A 15040-nucleotide genomic window follows, 5' to 3' on the forward strand; every position below is an offset into this window, starting at 1 on the left:
TAGCCTTAATGACGGAGTATTAATCAAGAGCCCTCAAAAAGACCTCCTGCCGTTTTGTTTGTGTATAGCTCAATAAGGACACACCATGGCAAAATGCAAAATGCAACTTTACTGGTTTATTAGAGAGTATAATTATTCATTACATCTAAGTCTAGTGAAACTCCATGTCCAAGGGCAGCGATTGTTCAGTCGAATCACCACTACGGCATTAATTGGCAGTTAGATGGCTACTGGCATCAATCAACCTTCACCAGGCCCCTTGCCCAGCCGCTGCAGTCTGGCCACGACAAGGAAGATGCTTGGCGTCTGCGCATTAGTGACCCGCCTTTGCTTTGTGTCTGTACTGCAGGTCTGGAGGAACAGGAAAACCAGAGAAGCTGGCGGTCTGCGGTGGCTGAGCAGCCCCCAGACCCTGAACAAGGCTCGTCAGCAGCACCAAGGTAGTCCTCGGACCTACCCACTCAGGCTGCTGGACTGCCTGAGCACCCGAGCCCCGGACCTGGCGGCCAGGGGCGCTAGCCCCTCATGTTCCGGAGAACGCGCAAATGTGAGCTGGCGCTAGTGGGGAAAGCCCTCCGCCCCCGCCAGGGGGACCCGGGAAACCCGAGCGGGCTCCTCCCCGGACGCCGGGGATCCCCTCCTTCGGCCCCGCCCCCTCCTCCCCCTGCCCGGGCGTCGCGAGGTTAACCCTAACCGCGCCGCAATGCTCTCCTCTAAGAGAGACAGCGCCGCCAGTCCCGATTCTGGGACTCTGTGAGCTAGCGGACAGGGACAGATCCCTGCTAGGGGTTGGATATGATCCCTCAGAGGCCAAGTCAGGCATCCGGCTAGCTTTCTCCCAACGCTGATGCATTCGCATAGGCAGACGCCAAACTTTTATTTATTTTTTTACCCCCTACCCAAAGCCTTGCCCCCGCAGTTACTTGGCCAGCAGCCTGCAGCCCACTCTCGGCAGGACGATGGGGGAGAGGAAGTGGGGCTTAGCAGGTGCTGTCTTGCAGCCCTACAAGGCGAGAGGGCGGGAGAGTGGCTCGGGTTTCGCACCGTACTGGCGCCTGCCCCATGACCAGAGTGGCCAGACGTGCTGCAGTGCCCCAGGCAGGTCATTTGGGCTAACGTGTCCCGCACCAGTCGGGGGGCCGTGACAGTAGAGCGAGAGGCATCGCTCTCTCTCCCACCTCTGCAGCCAGCCGCTATGCGTGGGGGAGCTCAGTCTTCCCAGCCATTATCTCGGACGCACGCGATCCGCAGGTGGAATCCCTGCCCTCGAGTGTCCTCACCCCAGCAGGAGCTGGCCTGTGCCCCCCGGGGTTTTCATTCTGCAGATTCCCCTCCCAACCACTCTCTCACACACATATGGTCCCCTAAGCCGCGCGCGCCGCAAACTCAGTCTCGGTCCCCGCAGGTGATGTCATGCCCATTGTTTTGGTGCGCCCAACCAATCGGACTCGCCGCCTGGATTCTACCGGAGCCGGCATGGGCCCTTCCTCGCACCAGCAGCAGGAGTCCCCGCTCCCGACCATAACGCATTGCGCAGGGTGCACCACCGCCTGGTCTCCCTGCAGCTTTAACAGCCCTGACATGGAAACCCCATTGCAGTTCCAGCACGGCTTCTTCCCAGAGCAGCCGCCGCCACCGCCGCGCTCCTCACACCTGCATTGCCAGCAGCAGCAACAGAGCCAGGACAAGCCGTGCGCGCCCTTCGCGCCCCTCCCGCACCCTCACCACCACCCGCACCTCGCACACCAGCAGCCGGGCAGCGGTGGCAGCAGCCCATGCCTCCGGTGCAACAGCTGCGCCTCCTCCGGTGCCCCAGCGGCGGGGGCGGGGGCGGGGGATAACCTGTCCCTGCTGCTCCGCACCTCCTCGCCCGGCGGCGCCTTCCGGACCCGCACCTCTTCTCCGCTGTCGGGCTCTTCGTGCTGCTGCTGCTGCTCGTCGCGCCGGGGCAGCCAGCTCAATGTGAGCGAGCTGACGCCGTCCAGCCATGCCAGTGCGCTCCGGCAGCAGTACGCGCAGCAGCCCGCGTCCGCCTCCCAGTACCACCAGTGCCACAGCCTGCAGCCCGCCGCCAGCCCCACAGGCAGCCTGGGCAGCCTGGGCTCTGGGCCCCCGCTCTCGCACCACCACCACCACCCGCACCCGGCGCACCACCAGCATCACCAACCCCAGGCGCGCCGTGAGAGCAACCCCTTCACCGAAATAGCCATGAGCAGCTGCAGGTACAACGGGGGCGTCATGCGTCCCCTCAGCAACTTGAGCTCGTCCCGCCGGAACCTGCACGAGATGGACTCCGAGGCTCAGCCCCTGCAGCCCCCCGCCTCCGTCGTAGGAGGAGGCGGTGGTGCGTCCTCCCCGTCTGCTGCCGCCGCCGCCTCTTCCTCAGCCCCGGAGATCGTGGTGTCTAAGCCGGAGCATAACAATTCCAACAACCTGGCGCTCTACGGAACTGGCGGCGGAGGCAGCACCGGAGGCGGCGGTGGCGGCGGCAGCGGGCATGGCAGCAGCAGCGGTACCAAGTCCAGCAAAAAGAAGAACCAGAACATCGGCTACAAGCTGGGCCACCGGCGCGCCCTGTTTGAGAAGCGCAAGCGGCTCAGCGACTATGCGCTCATCTTCGGCATGTTCGGCATCGTGGTCATGGTCATCGAGACCGAGCTGTCGTGGGGCGCCTACGACAAGGTACGGGCTTCAGCCCCTGAGTACCCTCCCGGAGTGGGAGCCAGGTGGTAGGGATGGGCGCCGTCAGGAACCCCCTGCCTACCGGGTCGCAAGTGTCCCCGGTAACATCAGAGTCCCCATCGGAACAGCAGAAGCAGCTAGGACGCACAGCCATAGTCTGCTGGGCAACTCGGAGAGGAAAGTTCTCCGGGTGCTGAAAGTCCACCGCATCCAGGCTTGTTAATAAGTGGCTCCTGGAGTCGGTAGGGAAAGCATGCGTGTTCCTCTACGGGTGCTCAAGTTTCGGAGGCACCTTTCAACCTAAAGCGCTTAAACTCCGGAGAAACTTCTCTAGCCTTTAGCGAGTCAGGTGCCTTGTTTTAGTCCTTGGTGGTGCCGACCCCACAGCCAAGCTCTGAGCTTTCCCTTGTTCCTGGCTCCTCTCTCTTGGCTTTGAGGCCAGATAATCTGCATCTCAGAGCCAAGGCTGATGCGTCCCCTACCTTGAGTTCAGGTCCACGTGCTCGGAGCTGACTCCCATGGCCTGGAAGGTGGTTTAAAAGTGCTTCTCTCTTAAAGTGTTCCATCTAACTGTGTTGCAGGCGTCGCTGTATTCATTAGCTCTGAAATGCCTTATCAGTCTCTCCACGATCATCCTGCTCGGTCTGATCATCGTGTACCACGCCAGGGAAATACAGGTAACACAGGCTCCGATGTTTTTTGAATGACCCAAAGCAATGCAGACAGAGTAGGGGGAAGGAAAGCAGGACAGCAGGGGCCTTTTCCAAGCGCTGTGACCTTGTTTGAGGTACAAGAAGACACACACTTTGTTATGTCAGGACCTGCTGTGCAGAAAGTTAAGAAAACAAACCAATCAACACAGCATATAAACAGGCAGACCTTTCTGAGAGGTATTTGGTAGAGTCTTAAGATTTCCCTCAACTTCTTTAGGTGGATCCACTTCCATCAGTTACATGTTTTTTAAAGGAGAGATACACACTATCCAGAATCTGGATAGCAAGGTGTCCTTTCTTGATACACCTTTTCTTAATGAGAAAGTCATTAGCAGAGGCCGTGCCCATCAGTATTGCCTATAATTCTAACATAAGAAAATAAGTTCACGGTATTGCTAGACCACACCAGCGTGAGAAAAGCACTGTCCCTTCTCTTTAGCACATTTTCCAGTGTCTTATTTAGTTCATAAAGTGTGTATAGCTACTAATTTAGTTCACTGGTTACAATCGTTACATGTTAACTATCACTTCACGGCCCTCATGAGCTCTTGTACAAGAAAACATTTGTTCAGTTTGGCATCACCCACTTAAAAAAAATTCTCGGTTGTTTTCTCTAGCCCACAGTCAACACACACAAGCAAGTATTAAAATTCAGGGCTTTAAATAACTACAGAATTTAAAAAAAAACTAGATTGATATTTTCAAGCTTAGATTTTTCTAAGACTACTGTTGAGCTATCATTAGTCATTGGTAGTACTATGAAACCTGCAGATGTAGGATGCCTTAGAAAATAAAATATTGTATGCATTTTTCAGGCAGTTTATGATCAGTTTAAGTTAAACTATCTTCAAATTAGTAATTACTAAATTCACAGTAAAGATAGAAGAATCTGATCTTTTTGTTTGTTTGGTTTTGGCTTTTGGTTTTTCAAGACAGGGTTTCTTTCTGTAACCCTGGAACTCACTTTGTAGACTAGCATGATCTCAAACTCACAGAGATCTACCTATCTCTGCCTCCCTAGTGCTTGGATCAAAGGTGTGTGCCAACATGCCTGGCTGAGGAATTCAATCTTAATGACTGTCCAAATGGAATAAAGATAAAGCTAACTCCAAGAGAGGAGGAAAAACGACTTCATTTTGCTTCCTTGTTTGTTAAAACTTTGACAGGTGTGTTTTTGAAGGGATATGTTTAGAGCATGAGGGTAAAAAACAAGTATTTGGAGTGCGTAGTGATAGACTAAGGTGCATGGGGTTGAATTTTAATATTAAGACAGTTTACAGAATCATCTTTAGTGCAGTCCGCATGATGGTGAGATTTTGAGATTCTTCCAAAAAGTCTTTCGTGGTACTCTGCAACACTTTAAGCCTGAGTCATTTTGACTTGAAGAATGAAAGATAAGAAATGATTCTTTGATTTAGTTTACTCAGAGGGACAGTCAGAGGAAGTGAGTATCCTTGCCAGATCTGGAGGTAAGAGGCCCAAGTTGGAAGCAGGTGCTGCCCTCTTGGCTTCTTCTGGCCTTCTTCCTGATGAGCCTCCCTGCTGTTAGCCCAGAGTCCTGCAATACAGAGGGGCTTAACCTGTGTTTCCCCTCCGAACAGACGCCTTTGGTGTATGAATAGGGCTAAGCTTAAAATGCTGCTTGGAGATTTTCTTCCAGATTTTTAAGAACTAAATGACTTAGAGTATTTTGTGTGGAGAACAGCGTGGTTTTGTTTAATCCATGCTGAGAGACCTTGCCAATCAATTATGGTTTTTATTACTCTTGAGATTTCCTAGTGTTGACTCTTCTGCCCCAAAGCACACATCTAAACAAGCATTCATGGGGTGGGAGTGGAGGGCCACTTGTGCTCTCCTGAGGAACAAAATGTCTTCTTAAAAACATGAACTGAAAAAGAATTATAGAGAGATTTTTGACCTCACTCAAAAAGAAGAGGAGCTGCCCAGTATTAAATATGTGTCCTAGAATTTTGATACAGTGTAAGAATTCTAGAAATGCACAGATGATGAATACAATTATTTTTAACAGATTATTTTATGCTTGAAACATTGCCCTCATTGGCTAATTTGTATATTTAACTGTGTTGACTAGACAGTTCAGCATAAGTGAGGAAAGCTGGGACACAGCTTGGTCCTCTGGAGAATACACACAGTGGACTTATTTACTATTCAGAACACAAACATCACAAAATGTTAGGTTGTAAAGTTGGGCTTATGATCTGTCTGCCATGTTTACTACAAGGTAGAGACTTAGGTAATAATACTAAGTTATTTTGGACACAGCTTTTACAAAACGTCATTATTTTATAAAGAGGATTTTCTCTTCTAATAGTCTCATATACAATGCTTCCTTAATGTATATATGGGTGAGAGGGCTGGCTCAGCAGGCAAGAGCACATATTGCTCTTGGAGACAACTGATTTGGGTGCCCAGCTCTCACATCTCGTGGCACACAGCTGCCTGTAGCTTCAGCTCCAGGGGAATCCAGGGCCTCAGATCTCCTCTGGTCCCTGCACATACCCACACACAGACACATCATTTAAAAACACCATGATTTTTAAAGTTCTTAAAATTTTGGAAACTCTGAGCTGGAGGTCAAGAAGAACCAGAAAAAGTAGGAAGCGTCTCATTTATCCAAAGAACTTAATACTTTGCCCTGAAGCTCAGAGAAACTGAATGTGTGATTATGATCATCATGGAAAATTAGCAGCTCTGCCCTCCTTTTAATGTTATTTCTATCACTATGGGAAGTGTATTTCTTTCACGTAGCTTTTTTAGGCTAATGGACACTTCAGGGCTTATTATAAAGAATACCAAATATATTGACTTATCTCTGAGATAAGGTGGCAAGTACAGGGGCTGTACTGTCATTCGGGGGCCTGTCCTTGAATGTAAGATATCATCAAAAATGACAGCTTTTGTTTCTTCCTTTTGGCAAATTAGTATGGTGATTTGATAGTGACAGCCAGCCAGAGTGAGTTTCTGGTGCATGGTGTGTTTTTCCACGGCACTGAGGAAAAGCATTTTAGCTGATGTCCTAACCGTCTGTCCACGAGAATCCCTTAATCAAGCCTGCGGAGGCCCTGACATTTTCACGGAGAACCTTGGAAAGCAAGACTCAGTGTGACCTTTGATAAAATGTTTATACACGATGTGGCAACATAAAATGGTTCAGGTGACTCATGGGTAGAAGTGCTCGGATTAAAATAGTGTGGTGGGGAGGCTTTAGAGCAGAACACAGCGTGGTACAAGTCAGCTTTGGGGTCCTTTTTCAGTACCACAGACAGCTCAATGCAAGGGCTACATATATAGTTCATTTTCCTAATTGCTTTCTCTCCTCACAACCACAAATGAAATCACCCCCACCTTTTTTTAATTTGTCAGAATGCTTATATAGAGTCGAACAGACTGGGGGAAGGTCTGGCTAAGCAGATATTGGGTTTTTCCAAATTCCTGTTTGTCTTTGCTTTCTGCAGCGATCAGCAAATCCAGAAAAGAAATGCAGGAATAACGTGAATATATAAATAAACAAACTTTAATACATGCCTGTGGAATCACCATCTTTTGACAAACCCAAGTGACTATAAGGATTGTTGTTAATTCAATTTGAAATTTGTTGTGATGCTGGCTGAAATAGCTTTCTACCTCCTGCCTCAAGGTTAAAGAGCAAGAAAAGCAGAATCATGATTTCTGGAGCCATTTCTTTTTGTCCTCACCCCTGCAGTAGAGCTGGAGATAATTTTTTGACAGAGTAAATATAGATGAAAGTCTTATCCTTAAGAAAGTTTGAATATAGAGTTCACGGCGGCTTTCTTATAAAAATGAGTTGTTTAGTATTTTTAGACTTACCAAAACATGAGTGAAAAGAGAGAAAGGAAGCCCCTTGGAGTGCTAAATGGTCTTTCTGGTTCTTATGAGATTCAGAGGACTGGCAGGACCTATACTTTAAATTGGAAAGTATTTTCCTTTGGTAATATAGTTGAATAGCACTGGGGAAACATTTAGTTTTCTTTGGATCATTTAGGAAGGAATGTCTCTGCATTTCTTTCAGACTTGGATTTCAGAGATTGATTATGTAGTTCTATACAAATTGAAATTAAGATTTCTTGTCACTTGTGAAGCCCGGCCCCACAGAAGGTTAGCTGAGGATGGGCTCTTAGTGACCTGTCTGTCTCCTGGACAGTGGGGGAGGCTTACCTTCTCATTAGCTGGTCGGCTCTTTTCTCCTTGTAAAGGACTCCGGAGAGACATTGACTTTCACACTTCTACAGGGAGCATGTGGATCCTCCCAGACTATGCCCAAAATATCGCATATAGTTTTGTGTGGTGTGGCAAACATAATTCCGACAGCACAGCGACCTTCTAGGTATACTGAGTCTGTTTCTCAGAGGTGTCTTATGCGTTCTTCTGGAATTTCAAAATCAAATATTTTGATATCTGTATACAAAAATAACTTGCTTTTATTCCTTAATGCATTTTGGAGGCGTTTCCCATCGGTCCTAGTGACCTAGCTCATTCTTCTCTTGCAGCTGGGTCTTATCCTATTTTATGATGTGCTGTGGATTGCTTTGTCAGCCCTGTGATGAGTACTGATGAATAATTTAGAGTTTTCTAGTTATTTCTAAAATATATTATATACTATGCACATAGTCAAAATAGTAATAGCATATCTACATTTTTCTTTTATATATTTAACATGTATGTATATACATGAGAATGATCTATTCCAGCAGTAATATTGCTGACTCAGTGATAGGGCCAGAGGTGTAACTCAGCATTGACGAGACCCTGTGTTTGAGCCTTGTCACCAAAAACCCCTTGATAGACCAGTGTTTCTGTCCCGGCTTGCTTGAATGTTATTCTTTCACAACAAGCTTAATCCTGGATATTATAAGAGATACTTTTATCATTTATTTCTTTCCAAGGTCTAAAATGCTTATGATCTTCTTGAAAAATATTTATAGATAAAATATGTAGGGCATTACAGGCTTATTTGCATCCATCTTTGCTATATCCGGCAGCCACTATAATGTCTAGTATCCCTGCCATTGAGTAATCACTTGTAAGGATGTGCTCAGGAATGAATGCTTTGAAAATTTGTATTGTTTGACTTTAAAAAGTTTGAATGAGGCTAGAGAAGGCAAAAGAGGCTGAAAAGTTAGAAATCATCGTAGATTGGCCTTAGGTTCGGTTGTGTGTGTGAAGGCAGATGGAAGATGTAGTTACAGGGAGACTGTTCGGCGGCTCCACAGTTGCTGGGGCCCGAGGCTCACCTGCTCTGTTATGTGAGTGATTAGCAAGCCCAGGGCCTGATTCTATACTGCATACACTCTCCCCATCAGTAGCAATGATGTTCTGAAGCCTTTTGACTATGTGTATACTGTAGTAACGGAACCACTCAGGACGAATTTTCTCCACCCGCCAGTGTAAAGATCTCTGCATTATTAATGCAAGTGGTCCGGGTGTGTTTACAGAGCAGCGTCACAAATGAATGGAGAGTCGCTTCAGGTTTACCCCTAGTGGCTTTGCCTGACCGTCTGTCTCATCTCTGGACCACTTTGTGTGTAGCTCGAAGGAAGAGGCTCCGAGGACTGTCACTGTCCCAGACCATACTTGGAAACCTGCACTGATTTACTGCGGGGGAAATCACGCTGCTTTTAGAGAGGATATCTTCTTGTTAGGGAATAATATGTTATTAGTTACTTTGCAATATATTTCAACCCAAACTTCCTTAAGAATTCTGTTCATAAAACAAGAAGGACTGTCCTTAGTCACATTTATTCTGGTATCATACCCAGCATGAGAACGTCCTTCATGTCATCTTGATAAAAGTATTTAGCCAGTTGCGGTGTGACCATTCTTCCTGGAAGGTTGTCTGTTCCATCATGAAGCAACAGTTTAAAAGTTTGGAAGTGGTTTGGGAGGAATTTCTTCATGTTAAAAGTGAAGTCTGGCTTTATTCAGTCCTTGATCAATGTTTTGAAGTTTTCCAGGCAGGCACAGTAGTACACATCTGTTATACCAGCACTCAGGACACAGCCAGGATAATTATTGTTGAATTCAAGGTCAGCCTGGACCATATAGTGATTTTAAAGCTACTTTGAAATACAGAGAAAACTCCTGTCTCAAAATATAAAAGCAAAACAACAACAACTTAAAACAACAGTAATAAAAATTTGAGCTTTTCAAATACAATGGTAAATAATGTAGAAAGGTTCATTTATCTGACCTAAAGTTCTAGTGAGAAAGGGATAAAATAGAAAAAAAATAAATAAATCCTTGGAAGTCTGATAAATATCATGATGAGAATAAAAAGGACCCAGACAGAAAACTGGGGATGAAAGACAGAGGGATGAGTGGGCACTCTCAAGGAAGTGGTATTTAAACTGAGACACAGAAGAAAAGAAGTAGCTAGTATCAACAGAGCCAGTGGTAGCAGCCTGGGCAAAGCCCTGGTGACTAGGTGGCCTTTACTGTGCTAAGCAAATCAGTGTAACCCAAGCCACAATGGAATGGTACCAAACACGTTTGAGAAGATGCAGAGACCTGCTGTGGAACCCTCCCCAGGCCACAGTGAGGGTTTTCAGTACAGTTGTCAAGTCACTGAAGTGTTTAAAGTAGAGTCGACTCGTGTTCTAACTTAATGTTCCAGAAGGGTTATTTTATTTTACACTGAGGGAATTACACTGACCTGGAGACTGCATCGCAGGCTTGGCAAGCTGCACCCTAGAGAGAAATGATGTTCACTGGCCTTGGGTAGTAGTAGTAGTAGAGATGAGATGTGAGATCATTCCAGATCCGTATTGAAAGTAGAATAAACTCAAATTCAAAAATCCGAGGCAAGGTCAATCCTGGATGCAGAGATCACTTCTGAGGCTCTGTCTAGAGAAGTTGAGCTCATGGTGTGGAAAAAGGAAGATTTGTTAGGCCTGGTGGTGCACTCTTGGGACCTCCGATGCTGAGGCAGGAGGATTACAAGTTTGAGTCCTGCCTATTTTACATGCAGAGTTGGAGCTCAGCCTGGGCAACGTAGCAATACCCTGTGTCAAAAATACCTGAATATACCAGTAATGTAGCTCAGGAATAGAGTGATTGCTTGCCTGGGATCCACAAAACCTTGAGGTCATACCCCAGTGCTGAGAAAAAAAGAGATTCACATTGAAGGATAACACGTGGAATCAATATAATGTTGTTGAAACTATACTGATTTTATATACACATAATTCTCATATATGAAGTTTGGAAGGAAGTTCTGTACTGGGAATTAACTTTAGGCATCATCAACATAGACTATTTAAGCTCACAGGAATTGATGAAATCACTGAGAGGCACGAGTAAGATGAGAGGGCTGCAAGGCGATCAGATATTCCTGACGTCTGGAGGTTGAGTAAAGGAGGAACTAGAAAAAAGGGGGGGGGGAGAGAGAGAGAGAGAGAGAGAGAGAGAGAGAGAGAGAGAGAGAGAGAGAGAGAGAAGGAACTGCCTTTGAGGTGGAAGAGGGCGAGATGGGGGTGTGAGAAGAAAAACACTGCACCATGCTGAATTGCTCAGGTCCGTTAATTGGGGAGCAGAAGAGCTTTTTAGATTCGGCAAGTTGAAGGTCATTGCTGACCTTGCTGTGCCGTTGCAGTGGAGTGATGAAGACTGCGAACTGTAATTTCCCGTGTAGCAGAATAAATTGATTCTTTCACATTTAAACATTGCTCAGGTCCCCTTAAGTGGCCTCACAGTTAACCAGTCCTGGCTTTGTTCTTCGAATATTCCTCCTCAGGCTTTGAATGCCCCTCTTCACATTCGGCTGGATGGACTCCAATTTGGCCAATTTTTTTTTTCTGTAAATGAGGTCAGAAATGACCCAGTGTAGCCAGTCAGGAACACACACACACACACACACACACACACACACACACACACACAAAAGTCCCACATTCTATCGGCTGTCACTGATCTCAAATGGCCATGCTTCCCAGAAACTGTCGCCAAACGACACATGCAAGATCATTATTGGATGAAACGATTGACTTCATTTTTTCAGGTGCTGTTCAGTAGTGTGTTGATTTCATGGCAACGACTCTGCTCATCAGTATTGTTCGAGTCGAAATTCTGGTGTTTATGTGACACACATTTTCCTCAGGTTTGGAGAGGCCTGCCTGTGGATGCCGTGTGGAGTGTGCCTGGCTACAGTGTCCACACTGGGGCTGTGTTCCGCTGCAGCAATGGGTCTGAATCAGTGGTTCTTAGTGAGACCGCGTGCCTGCCATTGACACACGCCCCTCCGCTTTCCTAGCTATAGGATGGCAGGAAGTTTTAAGTGGGTTCCTTTGGAAACCATGCCCGCAGCATGAGAGAGCCAGGGCCAAGGCCCAGAATCAGGTCCCATTTTGTTGTTTACCACACACTTGGCCATCAGTGATGTTTTCTTCAGCCTTTTAAGTAAAAACCACCCTGGGTGTTTTGACTATTGATCAATCCCAATCTCTCTACGTTTGCTATAATAATATCACGAGGACCTGTCCTCTTGCTGAAAAGTCACATTGTAGTGTCACAATTGCCCAGCCTATTAACAGTATCCTAGGACACAGACGATGTGTTTCTCATTGTGAGCATTAGCATGCGTTTCATGATCTATACCTTCTCTTTTAAAATTTTTGCCTTTTGTCCCTCCAGGCTATAAAATTAATAACTACTCATGGTAGAAAATTGTAAAACATAGGAAAACATAAAAAGGGCTACAAATTAGCCGTACCACCCTCCAGAGGTAATGATTTTTCCTGTTAGTCTGGGCTCGTATGAGGTGGTAGATGGGTATGCATTTGCTGTGCAGCTCTGTAAAGGAAGCTCTTTTGATTATCCTTTCTTGCTATTCTCTGCTATCATGTGTGCTCAGTAGCCGTGTTTTGCCCCCCATGGCTGTGATCATTGCAATTCTTTTTCTCACTTTTTTGGATCCTTAAAAAAATTAAAAGTATTTTTTTAAAAATAAAGTTTTTCCAATCCCTTGAAGATAAATTACTCAGGGTATCTCTGGTGATTTCCCAAGGATCAACTACCAAGAGAGCAGTTATCCCATTAGAGGGTCCAGTTAAAGGGTGCAGTTATTCCATTAGATGGTCCCTTTAAAGGGTGCAGTTTCAAACAGTTTGTAAACTTGACCAACTCCTAAAGGTTCCTGCCACTCCTCTTCTTCCTGGAAGTACTTATCGATGACTTCTTTAGGTACCAACATGGCATGCTCTGCACTCAGGCCCAGAGTTCCAGCAACGTCTTTGACTATTGCTCTGTGTACATCTGGGGAAGTGCTTCTCTGTAACTTAGAGACTGTTTATTCCTTCATAGCCTTGGCTTTTATTACAAGTGGACAGTTTAGGAGAAGGCTATCCCTGTTTTATCATTAAACTTTAACATAGAAATAGTGTGAAAGCATTATTTGAAGTTAAGTCAAGCCCTCCCTCCCCCCTCCAAAATCTATAATTTGTGAAATCTTTCTTAATCAGCTTCCCTACTGAACAGAGCCGTCTAACTCTCTTTCTGCGTTGTTTACTGTTCCTGCGACACAGTCTCCTGGCTTTGTGTCCTGCCTCAGGAGCCAGCCAGGCTGGATTCCCTCCAGGTTCTATCACTAATTAGCTGGGTGACCTTGCACAAGTTACTGAGTTTCTCCCAGGTTGAGCTTCCTTGTCCGCAAAATGGAGATGGTGGTGTAGCTGCCCCACTGGACTGTGAGGAACAACCTTAAAGACTTCATCTTTTTCAGTGGGTTTCAGGCCGATTCTGACTGCGAGGGAATCCTCTGTCAGAGGAAGAAAGCAAGCGTGCCTTTTGAGGTTGGGGTTTCCTGTCAGCGAATGAGTGGGGCTAACGGTTCTGACCCAGCCCTGGCTTGGCTTCCCCTTGGAAGAGGAACTCTTTCTGCACCGAGTTAACTCCTTCAGGCTGCACAGCTGGCTCAGTCTTCCTCACCACTAATGAGGACCCTAGTGACTTAAAAGAGTTAAGCAGGCACTCTGAAAAGTAAGCATAGGGAATACTTTGGATAATGGAAAATTCTGGCATTAAACCCGTGCTGCAAGGAGAGAGGTAGAAAACAGCCCTAGGCAGACATGTAAGCTTCTTTGGAGATTGAAAGTACCTGGGTGTGTAAATCTCTGTGGGTCCTCAGGTTATTTAAACTAAGAGTGCCCCCATCCCTGCAGACGTGACTCCTCCTGAGAGATTTATATCGTGTGTCACCAGGCCTAACGAGTGTGCACAGAGTACAGTGGTCTGAAAGAATTGGGAGAAGTTTTTTGTGAAACATGACCGATGATACCTCAAAATGTCCCCTCTTCAGGGATTGGTTTACTTTTAACCAGGGAGCATGATTCACTGGGAACACTCATCAGCTGAGTGTCTGTTACGCCAGACTCTGGTTTTGAGCAATGTGTTTTTGTTGGTTTAGTTTTGAACTTTGATTTTTAATTCATGGTACACACTGGGGCATAAACTTTGAAAAAATTGAACTTCAACATGTAGAGAAGTTCTCACAGTGAAATTTATGCACCAGAAATTTCTCCTTTTTCTGATTTTTGTTTTTGTGGGTTATTTTGTTGCTTTATTTTTTATTTTTTCCTTTTCTTTTTTATTGCTTTATAAATAATACCATTGAAAATTTCCACCTCCTCCCCTCCTCCCATTTCCCTCCCACTTCCCCCAGTTTTTGTGATTTTGTTTTGTTTATTCAAGACAGGATTTCTCTATAGCTTTGGAGCCTGTTCTGGATCTAGCTCTTGTAGACCAGGCTAGCCTCGAACTCACAGAGTTCATCTATCTTTGCCTCCCGAGTGCTGGTTTTTAAGGCATGTGCCACAACCACCTGGCATTTTTACATAAGCATTTATCTATAATGACTGTCTTCTGACAAAATGAGATTGTTTTGAAATAATTTGCCTACTTGAATATGGGTATAGGGCTTTGATTGTTTAGTTACTCAGGTATTCGTCATCTCTCAGGAGGTATTCATGCTCCAATGCCTCATAAACATTTGCAAATTACTTTTGTCACAAGAATACTGAACTTTTATAAGACAGTGTTCTTATTATGGGTTTAACCTTGAATTGCAATGCTTTTATTAAATTTCTAACTTTTGCTATAAAGTTAAATACTACATGAATACTAATTTTTAAGCTATTAATTTTTTTTTACTGAATAGTTAGGGGGACTTTCGTCCAAGGATTGGATTTATGTTTTATGGCCATAGAATATTTAAATCACTGAAAAATAATTATTAGCCTCTTGCTGGCTAGTTTTTCATTGTCAACTTGATGTACCTGGTAAGAGTGTCCTTCAAATGAAGAATTGCCTATATCAGATTTGCTTGTGGCCATGTCTGAGGCCCATTTTCTTGATTGCTATTTGATAAAGGAGGACCCAGTCCACCGTGGAAAGTATCATTCCTAAGCAGGTGGTCCTGGGCTGTATATGAAAACTCATTGAACATGAACCAGGGAATAAGTCAGTAAAGAGTACTGCTCCGCCTTCCTGGGTTCCTGCTTCGACTTCCCTTGCTGTTGCCTGAAAGTATAAGCTGAAATAAAGCCTTTCGTCCCCTAGTTGCTTTTGATTACAGTGTTTATCTCAGCCACAGGAAAGCAAGCCGGAAGAGCCTA

At 45.7% G+C, this 15040-nt stretch overlaps 1 protein-coding gene across 1 annotated transcript; it reads left to right on the forward strand.

Annotated features, from left to right (window-relative positions):
• Positions 1–418: 418 nt before the first annotated feature.
• On the forward strand, positions 419–3359 carry LOC121445762 (small conductance calcium-activated potassium channel protein 2-like; the record flags this gene model as incomplete). Its single annotated transcript, XM_041647907.1, has 3 exons — positions 419–547; positions 1406–2682; positions 3264–3359. Coding segments are annotated over exons 1-3 (1395 nt in total), but the record flags the coding sequence as incomplete, so codon positions are not given.
• Positions 3360–15040: the final 11681 nt, after the last annotated feature.

Source organism: Microtus oregoni, unplaced genomic scaffold (genome assembly GCF_018167655.1).
Source record: "Microtus oregoni isolate MIOR12 unplaced genomic scaffold, Mior012 000548F_ref0000468, whole genome shotgun sequence".
Taxonomy (NCBI): domain Eukaryota; kingdom Metazoa; phylum Chordata; class Mammalia; order Rodentia; family Cricetidae; genus Microtus; species Microtus oregoni.